We start from the raw sequence: 20787 nt of genomic DNA on the forward strand, positions 1-20787 counted from the left end.
TTTGTGGGTTTTTGGCACAATGGCTGGCATTCATACTAAAAACATACGCATGCATGACATGGTTGAGTGCTGCAGTAATTCCCACGTGGAACTGTTTTCCTGTAGGGGCTTAATAGCATATATAAAGCAGCCCTTCCTCTGACCACCAGGCAAATCTTTGCTGGACAAACATGCTGCTTTTTCATCCACCTGGATAAAAGTACATGGAAGGAAGTTTATTGTAAAAAGCACAGGGTGAAGTGTCAGGCAGGCCCTGAATGGCACCTGGGTTCGCTTGCTGGGTAAGCTCTTTGGTTTGGTTTCCTCCATTTTGTCAGGATCCTGAAGACTGAATTGCTCATGATATTAAATGCATGGTTTGGCATTTATGGCAACTTTTTCTCCACCATAAACAGCAGCTGCTGGCCCCCCGATAAGGATTTGGAGAACAGCATATATGGTTGGGAGTTTAAACCTTTCCTCCTACATCAGGAGATGCAAATCCCCGCTGCTCCCAGCTGGACCTTGGCACTACTATCCATGAGTTTCTCAGTGCTCCCAATGGACTCCCATTGCTAGCAAGGAGTATCTGAGCAATCCCTGACCTGTAAAACAATAACACAGAAATAGTAGCATTGACAAGGGAGAATTATTGTATGTGGGTGACCTAGCATGGCTATATCTTCTTTTGATATCTTGGCTCTTCTCATAAACAGAGAAAATAATTTGTAAAATAATTTCCTTATTCAAGTTACATCACTTTGTTGAAAGTTGAGGCAAATTGACCGAAGGAGATGGGGCTTGCTGAGTTCTTAAGAGTGTATCATCTTCTGTTGCTTTGTTGCTGAAGTTTTAAATGTTTTCTACCTGGGCTCTGATCTGAATGAGTTCATGAAGATAATTTGCATAAGGACATCGTCTCGTCTTCTGTGTTCCTGCCAGCCGGATGCCTTTTTTGTTTTGTTTCAGCTATCCAAAGCTTTCACACCTTTTAACTGTGCGTTAGTACACCTTACACATTTATATTGCTTATCCTAGTTCCTCCACTGCCTATGACACCATTCACAGCTGCTCCCCAGATGTGCCCAATTACAGGGTGCTCATAATCCCTTTGCGGCATGGTCAACGCCGGGCAGGAAGTAGAGGAATTTAGCCCAACACCTCTGGAGGGCAGGCTGGTCTACAGCGATCTTCCCTGTGAAAGGCTCTGGTGGAAGGGGCGCAATTGTCTAAGAATGGCAGAAATGCACATTTTGATTCCCCTCCCCTCCCTGCCTCCTGTATGATGGCATGGAATGTATCCTGCCTCACGGGTGTTGTCCACACCAAAAGGAAGCATGGCATAGCTTTGACACCTGTGTGCTTCGGTGCATAGGGAGCCATAACACCAACCACAGTGCAAGCACCAGCTTGGGAGTACAGTGGTGCCCCAGCTCATGAATGCCTTGGTTCACAACCAAATCAGGTCACGAACAAAAATGTCATGAAAATTTTGACTTGGGTCACGAACTCCGCATTGGGCGGCAACCAAGATTGTGGCCATCTCCCCCCCCCCCCCCCCCCCCCCCGCCAGGGAGATGGACACGATCGCAGTTGCATTCATGCAGGGAAGACATGCGTGATCACAGGTGTGCTCCTGCATGAAAGACGGGCGCAATCTCGGCCATCTCCCCTGCATCAATCAACTCGATTGTGGCCATCTCCCCATCCCCGCCCCTGAGTGGGGAGATGGCCACAATCGCAGTTGCGTTCGTGCGGGGAAGACATAGAGGAGCTGACGACAGAAGAACTTGCTCAACTCCAGAGGGAGCAGCAGGAGGCACTCGCTGAGGAGGATTCCACTGAGGAAGAGTAAGAATAAGACCGGGAGGAGGTTAGCACTGATGTGATACAATCCATTATGAAAAAATGGAATGAGTGCCAGGATTTCTTTGAGAAGCACCACCCCAACATAACTGTAACAAACAGAGAGTTGAATCTGATGAACAGTAACGTGGTCTCTCATTTCCAGAGGGTTATGCAGCTCAGGAAAAAACAAGTGACTATAGACAGATTTTCACCAAAATTGACCCTGCAACTAAGAGACAAAGAAGAGAGGAAACCCCTGCAAGGGATCTCCCCAATGTCCTTATGGAGGGGGACTCTTCCTCAAAACAATAACTCCCCCCCCACCTAGGTTAGTGCTCTCCACTGTACTGTACAGTACTTTGTTGTTCTTTGTCACTTTGTTTCAAATTTTTGTAATTATAAAAAATAGTTACAGAATGGATTAATCTTATTTACACGGAACCTTATGGGGAAATTTGACTTGGCTCGTGACCAGAAATTGACTCACAGCCACATTCGGAGAGGCCAGAACGGATTAATCTTATTTACATTGAATCTTATGGGGAAATTTGACTTGGGTCACAACCGATTGGGGTCACGATCAGAGTCGTGGAACAGATTAAGTTCGTGAGCCAAGGTACCTCTGTACTTTCCTGAGCACTGGGGCTACACGGGCAAAAAGGCACTGGGAATTCTGGGCAGGCTTGCTCTGCCGTGCTGGACAGTAACAGAAGCATCAGGCTTGATCCAAGAGGAAAGGCAGCAGAGGCTGGGGCCCAGCTCAAGCACTTGTACCTCCCAGCCTGGTAGTGAGTGACACACTCCCCGTGCTGTCGATTCGGCATTACCAAAAGCAAAGCAGGCATCTCATTACCATTCCTTTTTCTTTTCTTTCCTCCTAGAGGACAAGGCACTTATTAAATGGGGAAGTGGGCGTATTCCGCAGTCTTTGAAAAAGATCCATCATGGTAAAAGATGTCCACCCCCACTCTGAATGCCTCTCATCCATCTTGCTCTATTTTGGTCTTCCTAAAGAGCCTATCACCATGGCATCGGAGCACCGAAGCCTCTTTTAGCTATCTCCTGCCCCGGCTCAAAATAGCTCCATGCTGTTCTTCAAGAAGCACCAGCTTCACCACCTTTTTCCTCTCGCTCTTCCTGCTCTTGCCTGCGCGTGAGTCATGCCCCCCGCCCACGGTCTTGCTTTGTGTGCCATCACAAGTTGGTGAGTTGGAACTGGTTTTGGAGCACTTGTGTCCCACTGATAATGGCTGGAGTACATTCATCAAAGCACCGGCTATGCGGCTGATTATGCTGACTGTATAAATTGGAATTGGTCCTCTTGGCCACATGATTTCTTCCTTATTTATTAGTAGGTCGGCCATTTATGAATTAGCTAAAAAAGAGGACAAAGGGGGTGCAAAATTGCACGTGCTAATTTGTATGCATAAATTTAAAAATAATGCTAATTTAAATAGACATACAGTGCATCATCCTAGCACAGTGAGAAAGATTGTGACCAGCTGACTGTGTCCTGGCCCAGTGGATGGACCACTTCGAGGATCAGCTCTTCCTTCTGGCATTGCTTTATCTTTGTACCAGGCTTGGAACTGGACAGTTCTTCAGATAAAGGAAACCTTCAAAATAGAGGGTAATTCTCTGGCATCCTTTCAGGCAGAGGACTATATTTGCAAGACAGGGCAAGCAGCCACCCTTTTCTTAGGGTGCATCAGAATATTTCTATATTTCTATATCGTAGAGAATCTCAGCAGCAGACACACCTTCCCCAGCTTCATTGTTCTTATCTGAAAGGGAATATTGTCTTAATTGGATGAAGCAAACACCCAGCAAAGACTGGTGGAGTTCTGGGGTATTTTTAGTGTTATATCTGAATCAGGAGATCCTAAATTGTTGCTGGAAGGAACTTCAACCTCCTGTTTGACTCTTGATAGGCTGCAGAAAGGTTGGAGATGGGAGACCCTGAATTCTAATAACTTGACGCAATAGCTACCAGACATTTAGCATGACTATGGAGGGAATTCAGGGAAATCTGAAATGGATTCAGACAACTCTGGATCCTTGCTTGGTTTCTACAGACGTGAGAACCTTCTTTTAAACTTTTAAGGATTGTATGCTAATTTAATTATTCAAGAATATAAATGTTGCTGGAAAATAGATTATATACTCACCCCACCCTCAGTCAACACAGACATCATGTTTTATAATTCTATGATCTCTTTTCAGCATCTGCTGGATCGCACTGCTTTTTCACAGATTGTATGTCAACTTAAGACAAATACACAACATACTATGTGCCATCACTGAAAGTTGTTTAAATTGCAGTAAAATTTTCTCTTTCTTTCCTTTTTTACATACTTTCCCAAAAGTAGATCTATCAATGAATGGGTACCAAAGGAAAAAGCAGATGACTCTCTGTGAAATTCAGACAGAATGGATTTTTTTTTTAAATGGAGCATTCCTCAAATGTCATAATAGCCAGGATGCAAAAGATGGGATTGGTGGTTTCAGGAGAAAGTTTTTTTTTTTGCTGACTATACTACATTTTTATATTTTCATCTCTATTTTAGGTGTTCTGGTTCCCCACAATCCTTCTACCTGCCTTTGGGGTCTTAAAATTTCTCAACACTTCTGAAAGCTAAGTCCTCAGGGGCTTCTTTGAAATCTCGCAGTGAGCTGGTTAGACTAAAAACCTAGAGAGAGCTTAGAACATTTCTATTTAGTTATCTTATTTTAATCCCTTAGAATGAACAATTTGCTCTAGGAGTAATTCCCACAATCCCTTTCTGCCTGCAACTCCACTGCAACGGCAGGTTAACTTTGACCAATTATTATTTTTGTTTGCCTGAGGATATTGGCTACACGTTTTGGGATGTGTTCAACATAATTCCCCTCAAGCTTGTTAGAGGCCTTTAAAAGCTATCTGTCCTTTGTCATCTTTCTCATTTCTTGCCAGCTTCCCCTGCTGCTCCAGGAGTAGAAATTTTCTTCCCCCTTGGCCAAAAGCCTACCAATAATATGGCATTTGGCAATACGGCCAGATACTGTTCCTGTGGCACAGTTCTCGCATCGACCATGCTGATCTTCCTAGGCAGCTTGGGTGCTGCCTTGAGCACAGAGGCCACATCCATCTTCTCAGGGGTCCCCCTCTGTCCTCTGGGATCCCACAGCAGCACAGAATGGCATGGGACTTCTGAGAGCTTCTCCAAGATGATCTTCAGGCCTGGAGCTGAAAGAGGCTGAACATTCCCAGCGCAGAGAGTTGGCGACCATGTGTGTGTGACTCTGCAGGTTTCAGGCAGTTCGTCACTTGCTGAAAATCAGAGCTGATCAAAGATATTCTGCCAAATGGCACATCTCTCCCCATCCCTTGCTACATCTTGTTGTGCCATTCAGGGACTGGCTTCTGCCTTTGTTTATTCTCTCCCCTCTGTCACTTGAAGTATCCTGCCCCTGCTTCACCTGCTGAATGGCAAGGGAAAACTTTCCCTGGCAAACCTTTCTTTTGGAAATGGCTTCTCATAGTTCCAGTGAAAGGTGTCCCTCTTCCAGTGCCTACTTGCTCACCACCAGTTGCTACCATGCAGTGGATGCAACACCTCTTGTGGTCATGCACCCCTGCATTTTATATAAAAAAAACCCCTTCAGCTGTTTGCAGCACCAGAATCCATCTCCAGCCTCACTTTACTTGGGATCCGCTTTGAGTTACTGATCTAAAGGGCTGCTTCCCCACTGCTCATGCTTAAAGAAAACAACAACACCACTTCCTCCTCAGGCATCTAAAGGCAGTGGTGGCAGGAAAGCTGCAGGACAGCCGACTTTGGAGTCAGACCCTGTTACTGTCTAGATCTGCAGCAACTGGTGAGCAATTAGATCACCTTAAAGGTGCCACCAGCTGTTGTCAGCATATCGAACCTCTGTTAAAGGGGCAAAAGGTCGCTGAGTCAGGTTTTCTTCCAAACTGGCCAGCAAACCTGGTGCTGTGTCCCCCAAGGTAAGGGGCTCACCCTCTTCCAGTTTGTGACTATATAACCTGGACCAACAGGGACGTCCCTGCACCTTCCTCATGTTCAGTACGTGAGGCTATAATCCTTGCCAACACAGCTATGCACTGAAATGTCGAAAGGGCAGAAATATTAATCCATTAGCTCACCTTGATGGTCACGAGTTATACCAGAATGCTGAACAGCCTGCAGTTTGGCCAAATGCACCGGCCTTTTCAGGTCCAGAAACTGCGGGATGCTCACAGACTGCCATGAAGCAGATTCAGTTTATTCATACTGGGTTCTGTTGTCTCTTTTGTATGAGCTCCCTTGGCTATTTTATAGAAAAAGAGCTGATTTGCATGCCACAGTCCTGGAGGAACATGGAACAAAATAATCCGGGAAGTAGCCTCAGGGGAAGGGCTGGGAGGCTTGAGCTCTCATGGAAAGGATCCCTTCCAACATCTAAATCACCACAATCCTGTTTTAAGCATGTCATCCTACTGTGGATTTCAGCAACTTAGGGCTCCGTGGACTGCATTTCCTAGAACTAGATTTGGGGGCTAGGAGACCAGCTCTGCCTCAGCTGGAAGACAGATTCCCTCCGGATAAGGCACTCTCAGCCTCACTTCTTCCATAAAATGGGAACAATTCCGTCCTCTTTCACAGGCTGTGGAGGAGAGATAAGGCGTTTCAAGCACCGTGCAAATGAAAGATGCCATGAGAACAGCAAATAATAGACAACCAGTAATTCTAGATAGCTCCTTCACCCTTTAAGTTAATTTATTCTGCCCTCGGGGGAATGCGTGGTTCAGGAAGGCAGTGGGCTTTGTTTTCCTATCTGCCAGGGCACCAGCACTGAGCAGCTGCTTGGGTTGGACTGGAGAGGTTTTTCTTTGTTTCCAAATAACTCCTCTTGGCAAATAATTACAGGAGCATCTAGCAAGCGAAAGCCTTCCCTGTGCCAATGCTCCTGCTGCGTAAGGCAAGCAATCATGAGGTTGTCATGGTTTTGCATTAGGGCTGTCAGATCTTTGGCCCATGGGCTCCAGCCATGCAGCAAAAGTGCCCCTCTGCTTCCGCAAACCCCATCATCCTCAAGTCAGTCAGTGCTGGCTTTCAAAACAAGCATGTTAATGCAAATGAATGAAAGCAGGGTGAAGGGGCTATTCTTCCAAAGGCAAGGAAATAAATAACATTCCAGCTCCACTTTTCCTTTTTTTGTGTATTTTCCCAGCTGGCATCTGCCCACCACTATTTTCAGTGAACAGAGCAGTTGCCAGTGACTCCATCTGCATATTTTTGTTCCTGAGCAACGGATATTTTTGGCTTAAGTGAGCCTCATGAATGTGCATATGCACGTTTGTATGACTAAGGTAAAAATAGGCAAGCACCCCGAACGCTTCCCGCAACCCGAGGTTTGGTTTCAATGGTGTGATTAGATGGTATTGTGGGCCCTGAAGGAAAACTGATTATTCTTGTCTTGCCGCACTACTTGAAGCAGGAAAGCCTTTTTATTCATTATGTTTAAAAAGAGAATTGCTGGATATATATTTCTCTTCCAAAACATTCATTCTTCACTGGGTGAAACTAGATGTCACACCCTGTGTACAATTAGCAATTCTGTTAATTGCATGCATTTTAAAAGACTAAATAGCAAGAGGGTGATCTGGACGGGTGTGTAAGGAATATGGGGACTTTTGGCCTCCCACTGTGGTCCCAGTTCAGATCATTCCAGCAACCAAACCTGCTATTTGCTCTGGCAGGAAAGCTGTCATATTCATCAGTTTCCTGTTTGCATTCTCCTGTGTGCTTCTTAAGTTCAAGGTGACTGACGATTAGGAGGTCTGCACATATACAGCACCTTCTTTTGAAAGAAATATGTAAAGATTTGCATACACCATCATGCACAAAAAGGGCGGTGGGGGGGGGGGCGCCAAGTGAACCAGGATCATGGTGATGGGAGGGGTACCACAAATTGTCATGCTGTGGATTGATAGCAAGCAAATGGCACAGGGAACGGGGGTACATGGTCTTGCCAGCACTGTAGTCCCAATTGATTTTGTTCCAGTGGTTTCTCCTTTAACTTATGTTATTGTTTACTTCTGTGCCATCTTTTGTCTCCCGGGGCCCCCAAGGGATGGGGGGGGGCTTGACCACAGATCTCCAGTGGCTCCTCTGCTTCGGTCCTCATTGGAGCGGGCAGAATGCAGGGGCCTGGGCCAGGGAGGACTGGGTGCGGACATGGCGCTCATGGGATACCAGGCACCATCCTACCAAGATTCTGAAGGCAGAGCAGCTTGATCCCACTCCATCAGCACAAGGTTCTTGGGAAAAGGCCCGGCCCTTGCATGCAGCAGGGCAAAGCTACCTGCTTCAGGTGGTGTGATGGCAGGTGGTGGAGAGGCAGCTAAAGGCAGGCACTGGTGTTTGAATAGTGCAGCAAGAATTTTAGAGTGTTGGCCTTCGTACAAGACAGCCTGCTGTGGGCTCCTTCCTGGCAGCAAGATGTCTCGAGTCAACACTAAACATACTAATTACTTCCCTGCTTTTTGTTCCTAACATTTAGTCTCTTGTAAGGCACCCTTGGTGTCTTCACACAGCAAAAGAGACACTGGTGTGTTTTTTCACATTCTGTGTGTACACTGCAGGCTCCCAGCCCCCCCCCCCCCAAACACCTGCAAATGAAAGTCCTGTGGGAAATGAATGTCAGTTAATAGGCATTAACAATCTAATATATTATTTTTATCTACGTCTGATGTGTGTTCTATACATTGTAAATTCACATCTCCTTTGTGTGTGCTGGAGAACCTTTCAGAATTCTTGACTCTTGCAAAGCTGACATGAGGAAATAAGAGAGTACACTCCTACAAAGGCCAGGGAAAACTGGCTTTATATATGATACGGGCATTTATCTGGGGCCAAAGAGTTGTGTTTAATCTGAGAAAGTGACTGATAATTACTTTTGCCACAAATTAAAAGGGAAAGGTGGTTGGTGTAAGACAATTATTTAGCCTTTCCCAAGGCAGAACACTCTAGATTTGTTGGACTACAACTCCCATCACTCCAACCAGCTTGCTGGCTAAGGGTAATGGGGGTTGTAGCCTAATGCATCTGGAAGGCCCCAGCTTGGATAACTTGTCTGTCCACTTCTTCTTGATTCCAAAGGAAATCTTTGGCTCCAGTGCAGTCCAGAAGCTGTGTGCACACCACTAGCAAACATCCATTCTATCAGTTTCATTGGTCCTGTGCAATCATCCAAGAATTTTAACTCCCAACCTTTATTGACATGACATAGCAGGAGGCCTACAGAATTTCATGCTCCCTTATGTGGGCTGGAATGCACAACCTTTGAACTAGCAGTGGGAACAAAATAAACAAAGCTCTATCCTATAGCAGAAGTCTGAACATCAGGCACAGCTGGATTAAAATGATATGGCAGTCTGATTCTGCTTCTTGTTGCAGCCAGGTAGCCAGAGAGGATGAGAGGGGTTGGGCGCAAGCGGGTATTGCGTGGATGCGGTCTGCCAGAGACAGGCAGGCAGGACGGGGAAAGGCAAGGCCTTCCACAGGGTGGGACTGACCGATCCCTCTGGGCCACCGTGCTGCTGGCTGTGCCTGGAGGTTGAGGAGGGTGATTAGAGAGGAGGAGGATCCAGGCAGGAGCATCATGGGGGGCCTCCTCTTCCAAGTTACGACTCTTCTTGCAGCCTAGTCTTATTTGCATTTTCTCAGAAGTCCCATTTGGTTCAAGGAGACCTGCTCCCAAGTAAGTGATAATGCAGGATCACACCACTCTTGAACCATGCCTTTGTCCAAACAGGCTGACAATCTTAACAGCTTCTCATATCTTAAAAATAATTGTGATTTCTTTTTCTTTTCTTTTTTAATGTCATGGGATTACACAGTTCTGGAATCACAGGGCTTATAGATGCATGGTACTATTGTCTGCTATAATTAGATCAGTCAGTTGATCCCTAGAAACAGGATCCAGAATACATGGTAGAGGAGGGCTGATGGATGAGTTGTGTTGCTTGATCTCCTTTCACTGACTGACTGTCTTGGAAGCTGGGAAATGGTCTATATTTCTAAAAAACAAAACCAAAGAACCTTCTGCATTCTGAATCCAAATATAAAGTCCAAAGTATTTAAATGCAAACTGTGAAGTTAAACAAATTATAAAGAGAAGGGCAGGGGAAGGAAAGAAAGCTGCTGTTTTACCAACTATAAAATTGAGTGAGACAGAGAAGACCAAAGCAGTCTATCTTTTTCTGACAGGTTTCCTTTTCCCACTTCCAATTATAGAGTATTGAAATTTACGGGGAGCAATATGGCTTTTGAATAGTGCTCTGTACTCATAATTTCTTACCCTCCCAATGATATTTGTATCTCCCCGTGGCAAAAGAATTCATTTTACATTGCCACTGTGGTAGTCTTTGCATATAAAGAAAAATGCATGTCCACAACACACTTGCAGTTTGAGCTGTAGATCAAAGCCACACAAAACAAGACCCTGCCATACAGTGTGGAATGATTGGTACCCAGTAATCATTTGTGGTTGTGTAGATGCCTGGAAGAAGGCCTAGCTCTTCTATCAGATATGAAATTTTTAAAAGATGTCGGCAAATTAGACCTGAGATCTATGGTATATCTGGTTGTTTTGCTTACAAACAAACAATGATAGCAAAGTTTCAAAGTGAAGTGTTTTTAAATAGAGTCAAGCTGTTCAGTTTTCAGTGATGCTATTATAATTCTCTTCTTGTCGGAAAGGTCAGGTAGCCTGACTGGCCTGTAAGGTCCAGTGATGAGGTTTTAGGATGTGCCACCCTTCTTTGATGAACTGGACTGGAGACAATTCGGTGGGAATAGAGCACTGATATTTCAGGACTCTTGTTTGCTTCTGGCTGCACTGCTTCTATAATGCTTCCTTGTTCAGGTCTGCCATTGGAGAGGTTTGGTGAAGACAGAGAACTCTGTCGTTTGGATGGTGGTGGGCTGTAGTTCTGAAATCTCACTGTTTTCACTTGCTGAAATAGAACAGATATCAGAATTTATTTTATTCATGGAAGGTTGCCGGAAGCGCTGTCTTTCTTCTATGCTCACCAAACAAACTCAACTCCCTTTTGGAATTTCCCAAACCATGTACTGGGGGGCAACCTAGCCTGCTCTTCCCTCATATAAAGCATTATCTACAAAACCCTGGGGAGCAGCAGATTGTCACACAGAAGAAAGGGAAGCAAGGAGAATCTGCATTCCGGTTGTACCTTCAAAATGGTGTTCGCAGAAGCTATTTGCAAAGGAGCACACATTTCTGCTCAGTCCATTATAGGAGCATCTTATACAGACAAAAATGTATTGTTCTGCTGACAAAAATCCAAGAACTTTCACTATAACTTCAAGTTCCCTAGTAAACACCTTCCGCCAGCTGCCCAACTATCCTACAGTTCCAGCAACATTTTCAAGGAGTTCCGTAACTGTAACAATGGCCATATAAAACGAGCCCTGTACTTTGACGAGACCCCCCCCCCGCTTACCTTCTCCATAGTGTTCCTCGAGGTGTCGGGTTTCACCAGAATGGAGGGTGGAGCAGAAACAGGTGGCTTTAGACTCAACTCGCTTTTCGGCAGCAATTCTTTGGTGTCCAGCACGACCGAACTACACACAGAAGGTGCTCTGCTGCTTCCACTTCGGGGCACTAGCACTAATGAGGAATCCTGGGAGGCATTCAGCCAGGCTCCTGTGTCAGCTGTACTGACTCCTCTGGGCAGAGTGGAGATGGGCTGATAGACGGGAGATTGCTGGGGTCGGCGTTGAGTGGCAGGACTCCGCCGAAGGGAGCTGACGAATGGAATAAGAGTTCCTGGTTGCAAAGGTTTCTGTAATGATCCATCTGGGGACACACAATTTGGGAAGAAAGGAGGGTTAAGCGCTTCAGTTCACTGTGGAAATTCATATTTCAAAAAGGATGGGAGAAAACTGCACAGCTACCGTCCTGGGCTGTATTTCAGTCTTGGCTGTTTATTAGGGCTGCACTTTCAGCATTTCAAGGTCCAGCAAAGGGGCCACGACACAGCAGTGCTGCACACGACTGGCATGCAGAAAGCTCTGGGCCAGGCTTGCCCCATCCAGTGTCCTCCAGAGGTGCTAGACTGCAACTCCCAGCGTACTCACCCAACTTGCCCACTGCATTCTGGGGACAACAGGGTTTGTAGAAAACACATCTGGAGGGTGCCTGGTCAGGGAAGGCTGTTCCGGGCTAGTCATTCCCTGCCATCTGCAACTGAAAGGAGCTTTAACAGCACTGTTTCTGCTGTTAAAGACACCATCTAGTGCACTATCTATTCATAGGCATTCCATTCATTTCATTATCCATTAGTAGGTATCACATTTATTTTGTTACTCATGACTATTTTTGGCATTTTGATTTTTTCGAATCAGTTTTTGTTGCTGCCTGCAGTGACTGCAACAGATCTGACCTCGGAAGCCAGTCCTGGTGGCTGCCATATTATGGACTCATACTGAGTCACTGTGCAGAAAAGGGGTTGCCCTGACCAATGGCAGCTTCGATTCTCCCCCAGAATGCCACTGGGCTCAGCTCCTGTTGTGACCACCCCCGGGGGGGGGGGGGAGAGGCTGCAGCCCCACAAACAGGACAAATGGCCAGAGCAGGATTCAGTGGTGAAGAGGACTATACCCAGGGAACTCTGCTTAGCCGGCTTCTGCTGGGGCTGCGGGTCTTTGGCGTGTGCCAACCATACCTACTCTTGATGTCAGTCTTACAGAGGAAGTTCTGAATGGGAGTCCAGTTGGTTCCCATTCACACCTTTGTGCATCTATTTTTCAGAATGAATAAAAACAGATCCAAATGGGTCCCATTCAGTCAAATTTTCCACTTATTCTGAGATGAATGCAAAGTTCTCCTACCCTGTAAAGCACCCCTTACAATAACAATTCTACACGGAGAACATGAGTCTCTATTGTCCTCTAAGTGCATTTGTGTGCCATCACTTTGCTCCATGCCAACATGTTCCTACACAAAGATTAATATTTGGAATCTCTCTCCAGAATGAATATGGCTCTGCTGAGACCTCAGTGAACCCAAATAACTACATGAAAGCAAACCTGCTGCCAAAGCATCCTCTTTTCTTTTCATTCTCTGAGAAACAACCTCGGTTTCATTCCATGTTAAAGATTTACAAGTTAAACTTGGATTCCTCAAGGCACAATTCATCTCCAGATAGCATCTGAACGATGGATCCTGCCACGCGTTTCTGGACTGACTCAGGCTGTATCTGGTCCATCCACGCCTTTGGCAAGGAAAACGTCCAGTGCAGCTGTACGTGTGCAATTAGGTTCGCAGCTCTTCAGGTGGGTTAGCATGGCATTTATGTTTACTGCATCAAGCCTGAGTTTCAGCGTGCTAATTAAGGGCTTCCAGTCATCTCTCTGCCACTCAGGGACAGGCTCACACCCCTCCCACCAGGACTTACTCTTCCTATTGCTGCCACGTCCTCTCCTCTGCGAGGCTGTGTGCCCAGAGGCACTTGACCCAGGGAGATTCCTCACAGGTGAGGCCAAAGATGTGGGCATGAAGGTAGATTTCAAAGGCCTGCTTTGCCTCGGGCCGTTCTCTGAGATGCTTCCCTGGGATGAAAGTGAGGAAGTGGATAATGTCCAAGTCGCATAGAGGGAAGGCATTCTGGAGTCAAGAAAGCTTGAGGACTTCCTGCTTGTTTAGGAGAGCCAAACGGGAGGGAGAGAGAAAGAGAAGCTAATTTCAGATCATTAGAGAGCACAATGCAGCTGCACAATTCAGATCCAGGAGTTTTGTTGTCTAATTAGAAAAAAGCAAGCAAAGTGTGGAATCAGATCGTCAAGCATCCATATGTTCTGAAATGCATTTTCCCGCTATTTCTCTTTAATCTTGCATTTCAGTTTTTCCACATTCCTGATCAAACTCCAGCATTCTCTTTAAAACTGCTGTGCAAGAATCATACGACAGTACTATTCCTCCTAGAGACGATATTCCCTCCTCCCACAAAAAGAAATACCCATGTCCTCATTTCATATTCTATATAAGCCATGCAATACGGGTCTGTTATGAGAAACTGCACAGAACAAATGGAGATTTGCATTGCAAATCACAGTGTTAGAGTTCAAGCATGTCCCTCACAATGACTTACAGCTCCGGTGCGAACCAAGAGGACAAATGTTTCTGTAGGCTTAGCAAATTCAGTGAACAGGGGAAAAGCTTCCAGCACTTGCATGGCTTTCAACAGCTTTAATATCAGGGATACATCCCCAGGTTTCAAGGGGTGATTTTCACTGGCTGGTACTGTGAATGTCATGCTGCCCAGCACTAGTAAGCTTCTCCTTGCTGATTCTTCAAGCCAGCTGCAATGTTTCTTTTATTTGGCCCCCTTACCCCGACCCTTTGTGTGGTAGTTTTGGTAGGCTGCCATGGGGAAGAAGGGATGAGGAAGTCTGCTTCCAGTAGCCCATTTGTGAACACCTGCATCCTCTTTCCAATGGTGTATACATACTAACAAAAGGAACATAGCCACAGGACCATCCATCTTGCTGGCGGGGGGGGGGGGCGGTTTGGGGGCAGGTGGCAGTGGGCCCTGTCCTTCCCATAGGCATTTTCTGAAGTTGGCAGTATTTGTCTGAGAGCGAGAAATGCTAGATAAAAGGAACCGAGGAAGGGAGTAAATAAAGTAGACAGTCATTTTTATGTACAAATGAATCAGAAGCAAAGTAAATAACTTGAAAATAAAAGTCCAGGGAGGGAGAAATGGAGTGAAAGTAATAAGTATGTGCAAACACATCCTGAGCTAATTTCATCTTTTCTAGCTTGTATGGAGAGGCAAACAAGAGAGCAGCTGCAGGATTTATTCCATATCTTAGATAATATAATGCATCAGGGAAGTACCTAAAAAATGGACCTGAAATGTGGCCCTTGCCATCAGGAAAACAAAGCCTTGTGGTGGCTGAGAGAGCGGTCCCAGGTTTTCTTGGTCTTGCTGTGCCTGGGAAACGCAATTAACTGTGTGACCCTCAGTCACCTCCAGGGCCTACACAAAGAAGGCCGAGGAATGGAAGGTGAAGAGGTATCTGCGGGAGGCATTATTTAAGCGGGAAAACACGTGGGCACCCTTGATAGGGGTGCTTGCTTTGATATCGGTCATCCCAGGCTTGGCCCAGGGAATCTTGCTGCCCCGGGGGGGGGGGGGGGGGGGGGGGGGGCTTTTTCCCCCCCCCCCCCCCGCTCTGCTGGCCACTCCGTCCCTTGCTCAGCCAGGTAATCTGGCTGGTCAGCCCCAAATTATGCCCCAAGATTCTTGTGAGATGTTGGCCTAACTATCATGAAGGATCAGCTGACCTCCTAGGGGAGCCCCATCACTTGCAAATTGATCAGCATATAGTCATATATAATAAAGTTTGTAATAGGAGTTCAATAGGGTAGCCATGTCCACCTTGCTGCGGATGTGAGCTCATGTAGGATGGATTTAAACTGTAATAAAACTGTACAGTTTTCAAGGAAGAGCGTGCCACTCAGGAGCAATAAGGTTTGGTAAATTAATCTCGCTTCATTTTTTACATGGCTGCTCTTTCTATTGTTAAAATTTTAGGGCAGGGGATCCCTCCACCCCCATATATGCTGCCCGATGGACAAAAACAATGAGTAATGCCGGCTAATCCTCCTGAGTTGCCAGAGCAGCCGATGAAGCTCTTAAATGCGAACAAAGTTCTTCATCGGACACTGAGGAAGCAGCGATCCTGAAGGAAGCGTTCACGGGAGTTCTTGTGCTCTTCGTTGCATTTCCCGTTTCAGCTGGTCCCCCCCCCCCACACCCCAAGTGTCACTTCTGATTATTTCTTTCCTCATCTGTGAGGCTGATGAGGCCACAAAGCTGTTTCACCTAAATCGGTTAAATCGCTGAGAAGGCCATCCCTCTTCTGCATGAACAGGGTGCTTACACAACCTGCGTAAGGGCTCCTAATTTTCTTGGAACTTGAGCCATGGAGAAGCATCTGTGCCAGCTCCTCCTCTGGAGGTGGGGGAAGCGGCAGCCTCTGACTCTTTTGCTATCTTCCTGTGACTCTTCTCTGCTTTGAAAAATGATTTATGATTTAATAATGGGGCAGTGATTCATCAAAATAACCAAGGCATCCATTTATTATGAGGTGATTTCCAAAGGAAGACGCACACTAGCAATGCTTAAAATTGGTGCTCCTGACTGAGGGACTTTATGAAGCTCCTGGCAATGTGTCTGATTGTTTGTTCAGTTTATCGGTGAGGTGGGGCCATGGTGTTATCAGAAGCCAAATCATGAAGAAATGAGCCAGAGAGATGAAGAATAATCACTGGCTCTCCTTAATATGAGAGTTTTAGTGGAAATCAGAAAGAATAATTCTGGGCCCAAAGCAGCAGTGATGTCTCCAATTTAAACACTGCAATTGAACATGATAAAATATAAGCAAGGGAACAAATGAATACAAGTGTGTCTTCAGTGAAAAGCAATAACATGGATAGTTGGGTTTCTGCTCAAGCATCCCACATCTCTGACAACAAACTAAAACCTGCCATTTTTGATTCGGGTTTCTTGCAGTTCATATTATCAGGGATTACAAATATCTGAGGGTTGTCCACACTTTATGCCTATGGTTGAGATGATGGCAATCAATTTCACCATTCCCAAGGTACAGCCTTTTTAAAGGACACATTATCCTCTTAAAGTAACTCAGTTTACAAGGAGAAAATGATCCAATTCATTTTTTTTGAAATGTTTTAAAATTCAACTCCCACATTTGAATTTATTAAGATTGCAGGTTATTATTGCAGATCCTGAATATGAAGAACTGTGCAAACCTAGGTAAATTTATAACAAAATTATAATCGATCCCTAATCCAAACTAAGTATTAATGTGTGATGGAGACACACTGGGCAAGAGTGCCTTCCCTTTCTTTCCCTGCTCTGCCATTGTGCATTCTGTTTGGCACAAAAGACTGAACTAGCCTTTTCCTTCTCTTTAGCGCCATGTCATGTTTTCTTTCCAATGGGTTTTTGCAAAACCTCAGAATGTTCACAAATGGGCAACTTTGCATTTGTTTCCTTACACCTGGACTCTGAGGGAAAAATATATATGGAGAGCTGTGTGTTTTAAAATAATACTTTCCCATGCACTAACTGCTTTGATACTTATTTTGCTGTATAAAACTATTTTTAAATTATTGATGCTGCTCTTACATTTTCGTGGGAAACAATCCTATGGCCCCTAGGTGGCAAAGGGGGTGGGGTGGGGGATAAGATATTCCTAGATACAAGTTGAGAGATAGCAATTTCAGAGCTGGGAACTGGAGCTCTGCCTGCCTATCCCTCACAGCCAGTGCAGGGAGAACCAAGCCAGCTGCTTTGCAAGGTCAGGAAAGCAACCTCAGGGAGGGGCAAAGGGGGCTGTTCCAGTGGGCAGCAAGGGAGGGAGACTGGAGAGACCAGTATATGAGTTATCCATCTCCTTCCCTTCCTGTGCTGTCACTAGATGGGCAAAAAAGCCCATCTAAACAAACAGGCATAGGCTTTATGCCTGTAATCCACTTAGGGAGCCATGTGGCTAATGGGATGGGCTACCAATCAAAGGGAGGAAGGGAGGAAGGGAGGAAGAGAGGACAGGTAGGTAACAATTGCTTTTGCTGCTTCTCCTCCCCTGCATAGGATGAATATAAGCCTCTCAGTTTGGGGTCTATGATTATTGCAGAAGGATTGCACCCAGAGAGAGTAATTCTATGTCCCTGGGAGGCTATTCTGGTGGCCATAGGATACGGAATCATAGAGTCATACCATTGGAAAGGGCCTAGCAGGCCATCAGGTCCAACTACCTGCTCAATGCAGGACTCAAATCATCCCTCCAGGTATCAACGCAGGCCAGCCCTGCTTAGCCTCCAAGGTTAGGCAGGATCAGGCACTTCAGGCTATACCTCAGGGCTATAGACAGAGCTACAGCCTGGTTTGTGTGTGTGTGTGTGTGTGGGTGGATGGGCGGGGGAGAAGGAATCCACCTTAATCAATGGGATAGATTTTATTGGATTTGTTTTTGTTATGTGGATTATTGAGAGCTCTCACCCGAGAGCTTTGGTGATAGGGCAACTTGTAAATTGCGTAAGTAAATAAATCAGCGGCATGGGACTCATTTGAACAGTTCAGTAATAACAGAAAGAGCAAATAAACCCCACAGAGCTAAGAAAAGATAATGGTCACATACAACACTCATTCCAGTTCCATTCAAAAGCAGGCATTAGAGAGAAAACCATGACCTTCTGGGAAGGGAGAGACTCCACCTCCAAGCTGTTCCGGGGTGACTCTTTTCTGCCTAGCTGGTTTGAAGCTTCTTCAGGCTAACAAGTGACCCTGAGCTCAGCACAGGCTTTGTTGCAGGGACTGGAAAGGCCAACCCTAATGCTATTCAGATAGGAAAGGATGAATGTGTCAAGCTCAATTTTGGTTGGCTTTGCTGCCCTTCTTTTCACCTCTAAGTTCATTCTATCTTGTTTTCACAAGGGATTTTGATTGTTCCCATATCTGCATGAAAATGTGTCTGAATGTTGGCATACATTTTAAAAACATATGCACATTTTATGTGTGCTTCTGTCCAAATAATAAAGCAGGTTTTGTGTTCATGTGTGTATTTTTTCTACATTTTTAGAAATGTACATTTCACATTTTTTGTGAATATTTATTTTGGACAGCACTATTGCAAACATCAGTAGTATATGGATTTTGATAGCACACAGCCTTCCAATTCATGCTTAAGACCAGGAAGTACAAATACGGTACAGTGGCATTGAAATATGATAACAGCAACATTTTCACCCATTGTTCCCTACTAACAGTTTCAGCTTCTAGGAGGAAGATGAGGGGAACATAGAAGCAGATGCAAGCACAAATGCATTGTACCATCTATGCCCACTTTCCCACCAGTACCTGGAAAAAAACTTGTATGACTTTGCTGCAGTATAAATGACTGTATTTTCGGCCACAGAGTCAAAATTCCGATTCTCAAACTAGGTAAACACTGTATACTTAATATGTCTGTCTATGGTGATCAGAGGCAGAACTTGGTTTATTTTAAAAGGAAACCTTTCAAGGATTGGTTGAGACTGGTTGAATGATTCAGAGCAGGAGGAGGTTTTTAGTCCTTGGTGGCAGGACTCAGAAAGTCACAGCTTTCTTTACAACACTATTTTAGAAGTATATAGATTTCTCCATTGAAAATAAAGGATTTATTCTCTGACTTCCCAGGCTCCATTATTAGGTCTCCTCTACATGCCATCTCTTTTTTCCTTGGATCTGGTTCAACAACTCAGCTTTTACTACATCTCTCAAGCCTTCTAGAGAGGTTGCAGGCAAGAGTCTGCTATAGCCACGAGAAAGAGAGAATGTTGTACTATTTTGTTGTAATTTCACAGCGAAGTAGAGCAAGATGAGCTGAGAAGTTCTCCCCACAAACCTTCAACTATTCATCCTTGCCCAGGACTCTAGCCATAATTAGTATGTCCATTCATGCCTAACCCATTAGAAGCTACAGTAATCCATAGTTAATTTTTCAGAAGTTCAGCATGCTGAAACTGATAATATTCCTCAGTTACTATTTACTGCAATTTCTTTCTGGGAACAAATTACATAGAAAAACATTTCTAGTGTTTTCCTCTCGTCTGACTCATGATATCACCATAGTTAATGATGATTCTCTGTCATAATTTCTAATTGTGTTGGATGTTTATTTGAAGATGATGATTGACTGATATTTTAAAAACAAGTATGACTTACCATGATGCTCAGAGCATTCTTTTGGACTAGAGCTTCCAGGATTTTTGACTTGAGGTCAGCTTTTCTTGAAGCCTATTTATACTTACAAGAAAGCTGTATGTATTTCATACAAATCTGAGTCCATGTATTTAAAAAGTGAAAAAAATATGGGCCCCACCTAGGGTACCCTTTTGCAGGCACCACGGTGCCAGATTAGAGACCCCTATTCTATTGTGTGAGTCCCTTGATCTTGTATCCAGATGTCAACTACCTCTGAACATGAAAGTGCTAATAAGCAGCATTAGATTAATGTAACTTGTTCCTCTCAAGGTGTACAGAGTAGGCAACATTTAGATATAAACAAGTGATTTCTCTGTTTCTTTCAGCTTGCAATGTTTTCCCCCCTCTTCCACTGTATTTTTGCTCTAGTTGGTCCCCCTTCCCATCCCCCTTGGTACCAGGGACTGCAAACCTCTGAAAAACGCTGCTGACTACACCTATAAGGAGCAAACAGTCATCTTCCATTAATCCATTTAGCCCTGTTTTAAAGCTATGCCAGTCACTGTCCATCTCCACATCCTGGGGCTGTGAATTCCATTGCACATTAACAATATATGTGAAATAATATTTCCTTTTGCTCAATCTAAATCCATGGCAGGTCACCTTTATTGGGTGATGGTAGCCTTGCACGGAGGCACCAAAGGGCCTGCAGTGCGAGCGGCAGGACTGACACCACTGACTTGACTCCTTACCATTTGTTCTTTTTTGACTGTTTTTAGGACTTTTGCTCACTATCTGTTGAAGCTTCAGTCAGAGAGTACAGACTATTCATACTCAATATATAAGGGGGCTTCATTGGCATGAACACAATCACAGATCTTTAGCTTCCTAATTATTTATGTGAAATCTCCAAGATGCCTTAAGTGCCAGTCCTGGAAAATGGGAGGATTCACATGATAGAACAAACCACAGTTGTTATTTAGTATTGTTGGTCAGTTGTGTCCTCCAAACCCTGTCGTGGCATTTCTTTGTGGCATGTTTGGTCTTTAGAAAGTGTGATCAGAAACAAAGGTCTGTTCCATGGCTTCTCAGTGCCAGAATGGCTTGTTCTATCACTCAAACCCAGAAAACAGAGCTTGTCATGGAACGAAGATGAGAACCAGGGAGCTGTA

General features: G+C 44.9%; 1 protein-coding gene across 5 annotated transcripts in view; it reads right to left on the minus strand.

Moving 5' to 3' along the window:
• Positions 1-9069: 9069 nt before the first annotated feature.
• Positions 9070-20787, minus strand: part of SH3RF2 (SH3 domain containing ring finger 2) — a 78208-nt gene continuing 66490 nt past the window's right edge. For all 5 annotated transcript variants that reach the window (XM_044454331.1, XM_044454330.1, XM_044454332.1 and 2 more), the window contains exons 8-10: positions 13298-13533; positions 11342-11697; positions 9070-10834 (exon numbers count right to left, since the gene is read on the minus strand). In XM_044454331.1, coding sequence (XP_044310266.1) covers positions 10553-10834; positions 11342-11697; positions 13298-13533 — 874 coding nt within the window. In that variant the 3' untranslated portion in view covers positions 9070-10552. The remainder of the gene's footprint in view (positions 10835-11341; positions 11698-13297; positions 13534-20787) is intronic.

Source organism: Varanus komodoensis, unplaced genomic scaffold, assembly GCF_004798865.1.
Source record: "Varanus komodoensis strain SLA01 unplaced genomic scaffold, ASM479886v1 scaffold7_3, whole genome shotgun sequence".
NCBI classification, from domain to species: Eukaryota; Metazoa; Chordata; class Lepidosauria; order Squamata; family Varanidae; genus Varanus; species Varanus komodoensis.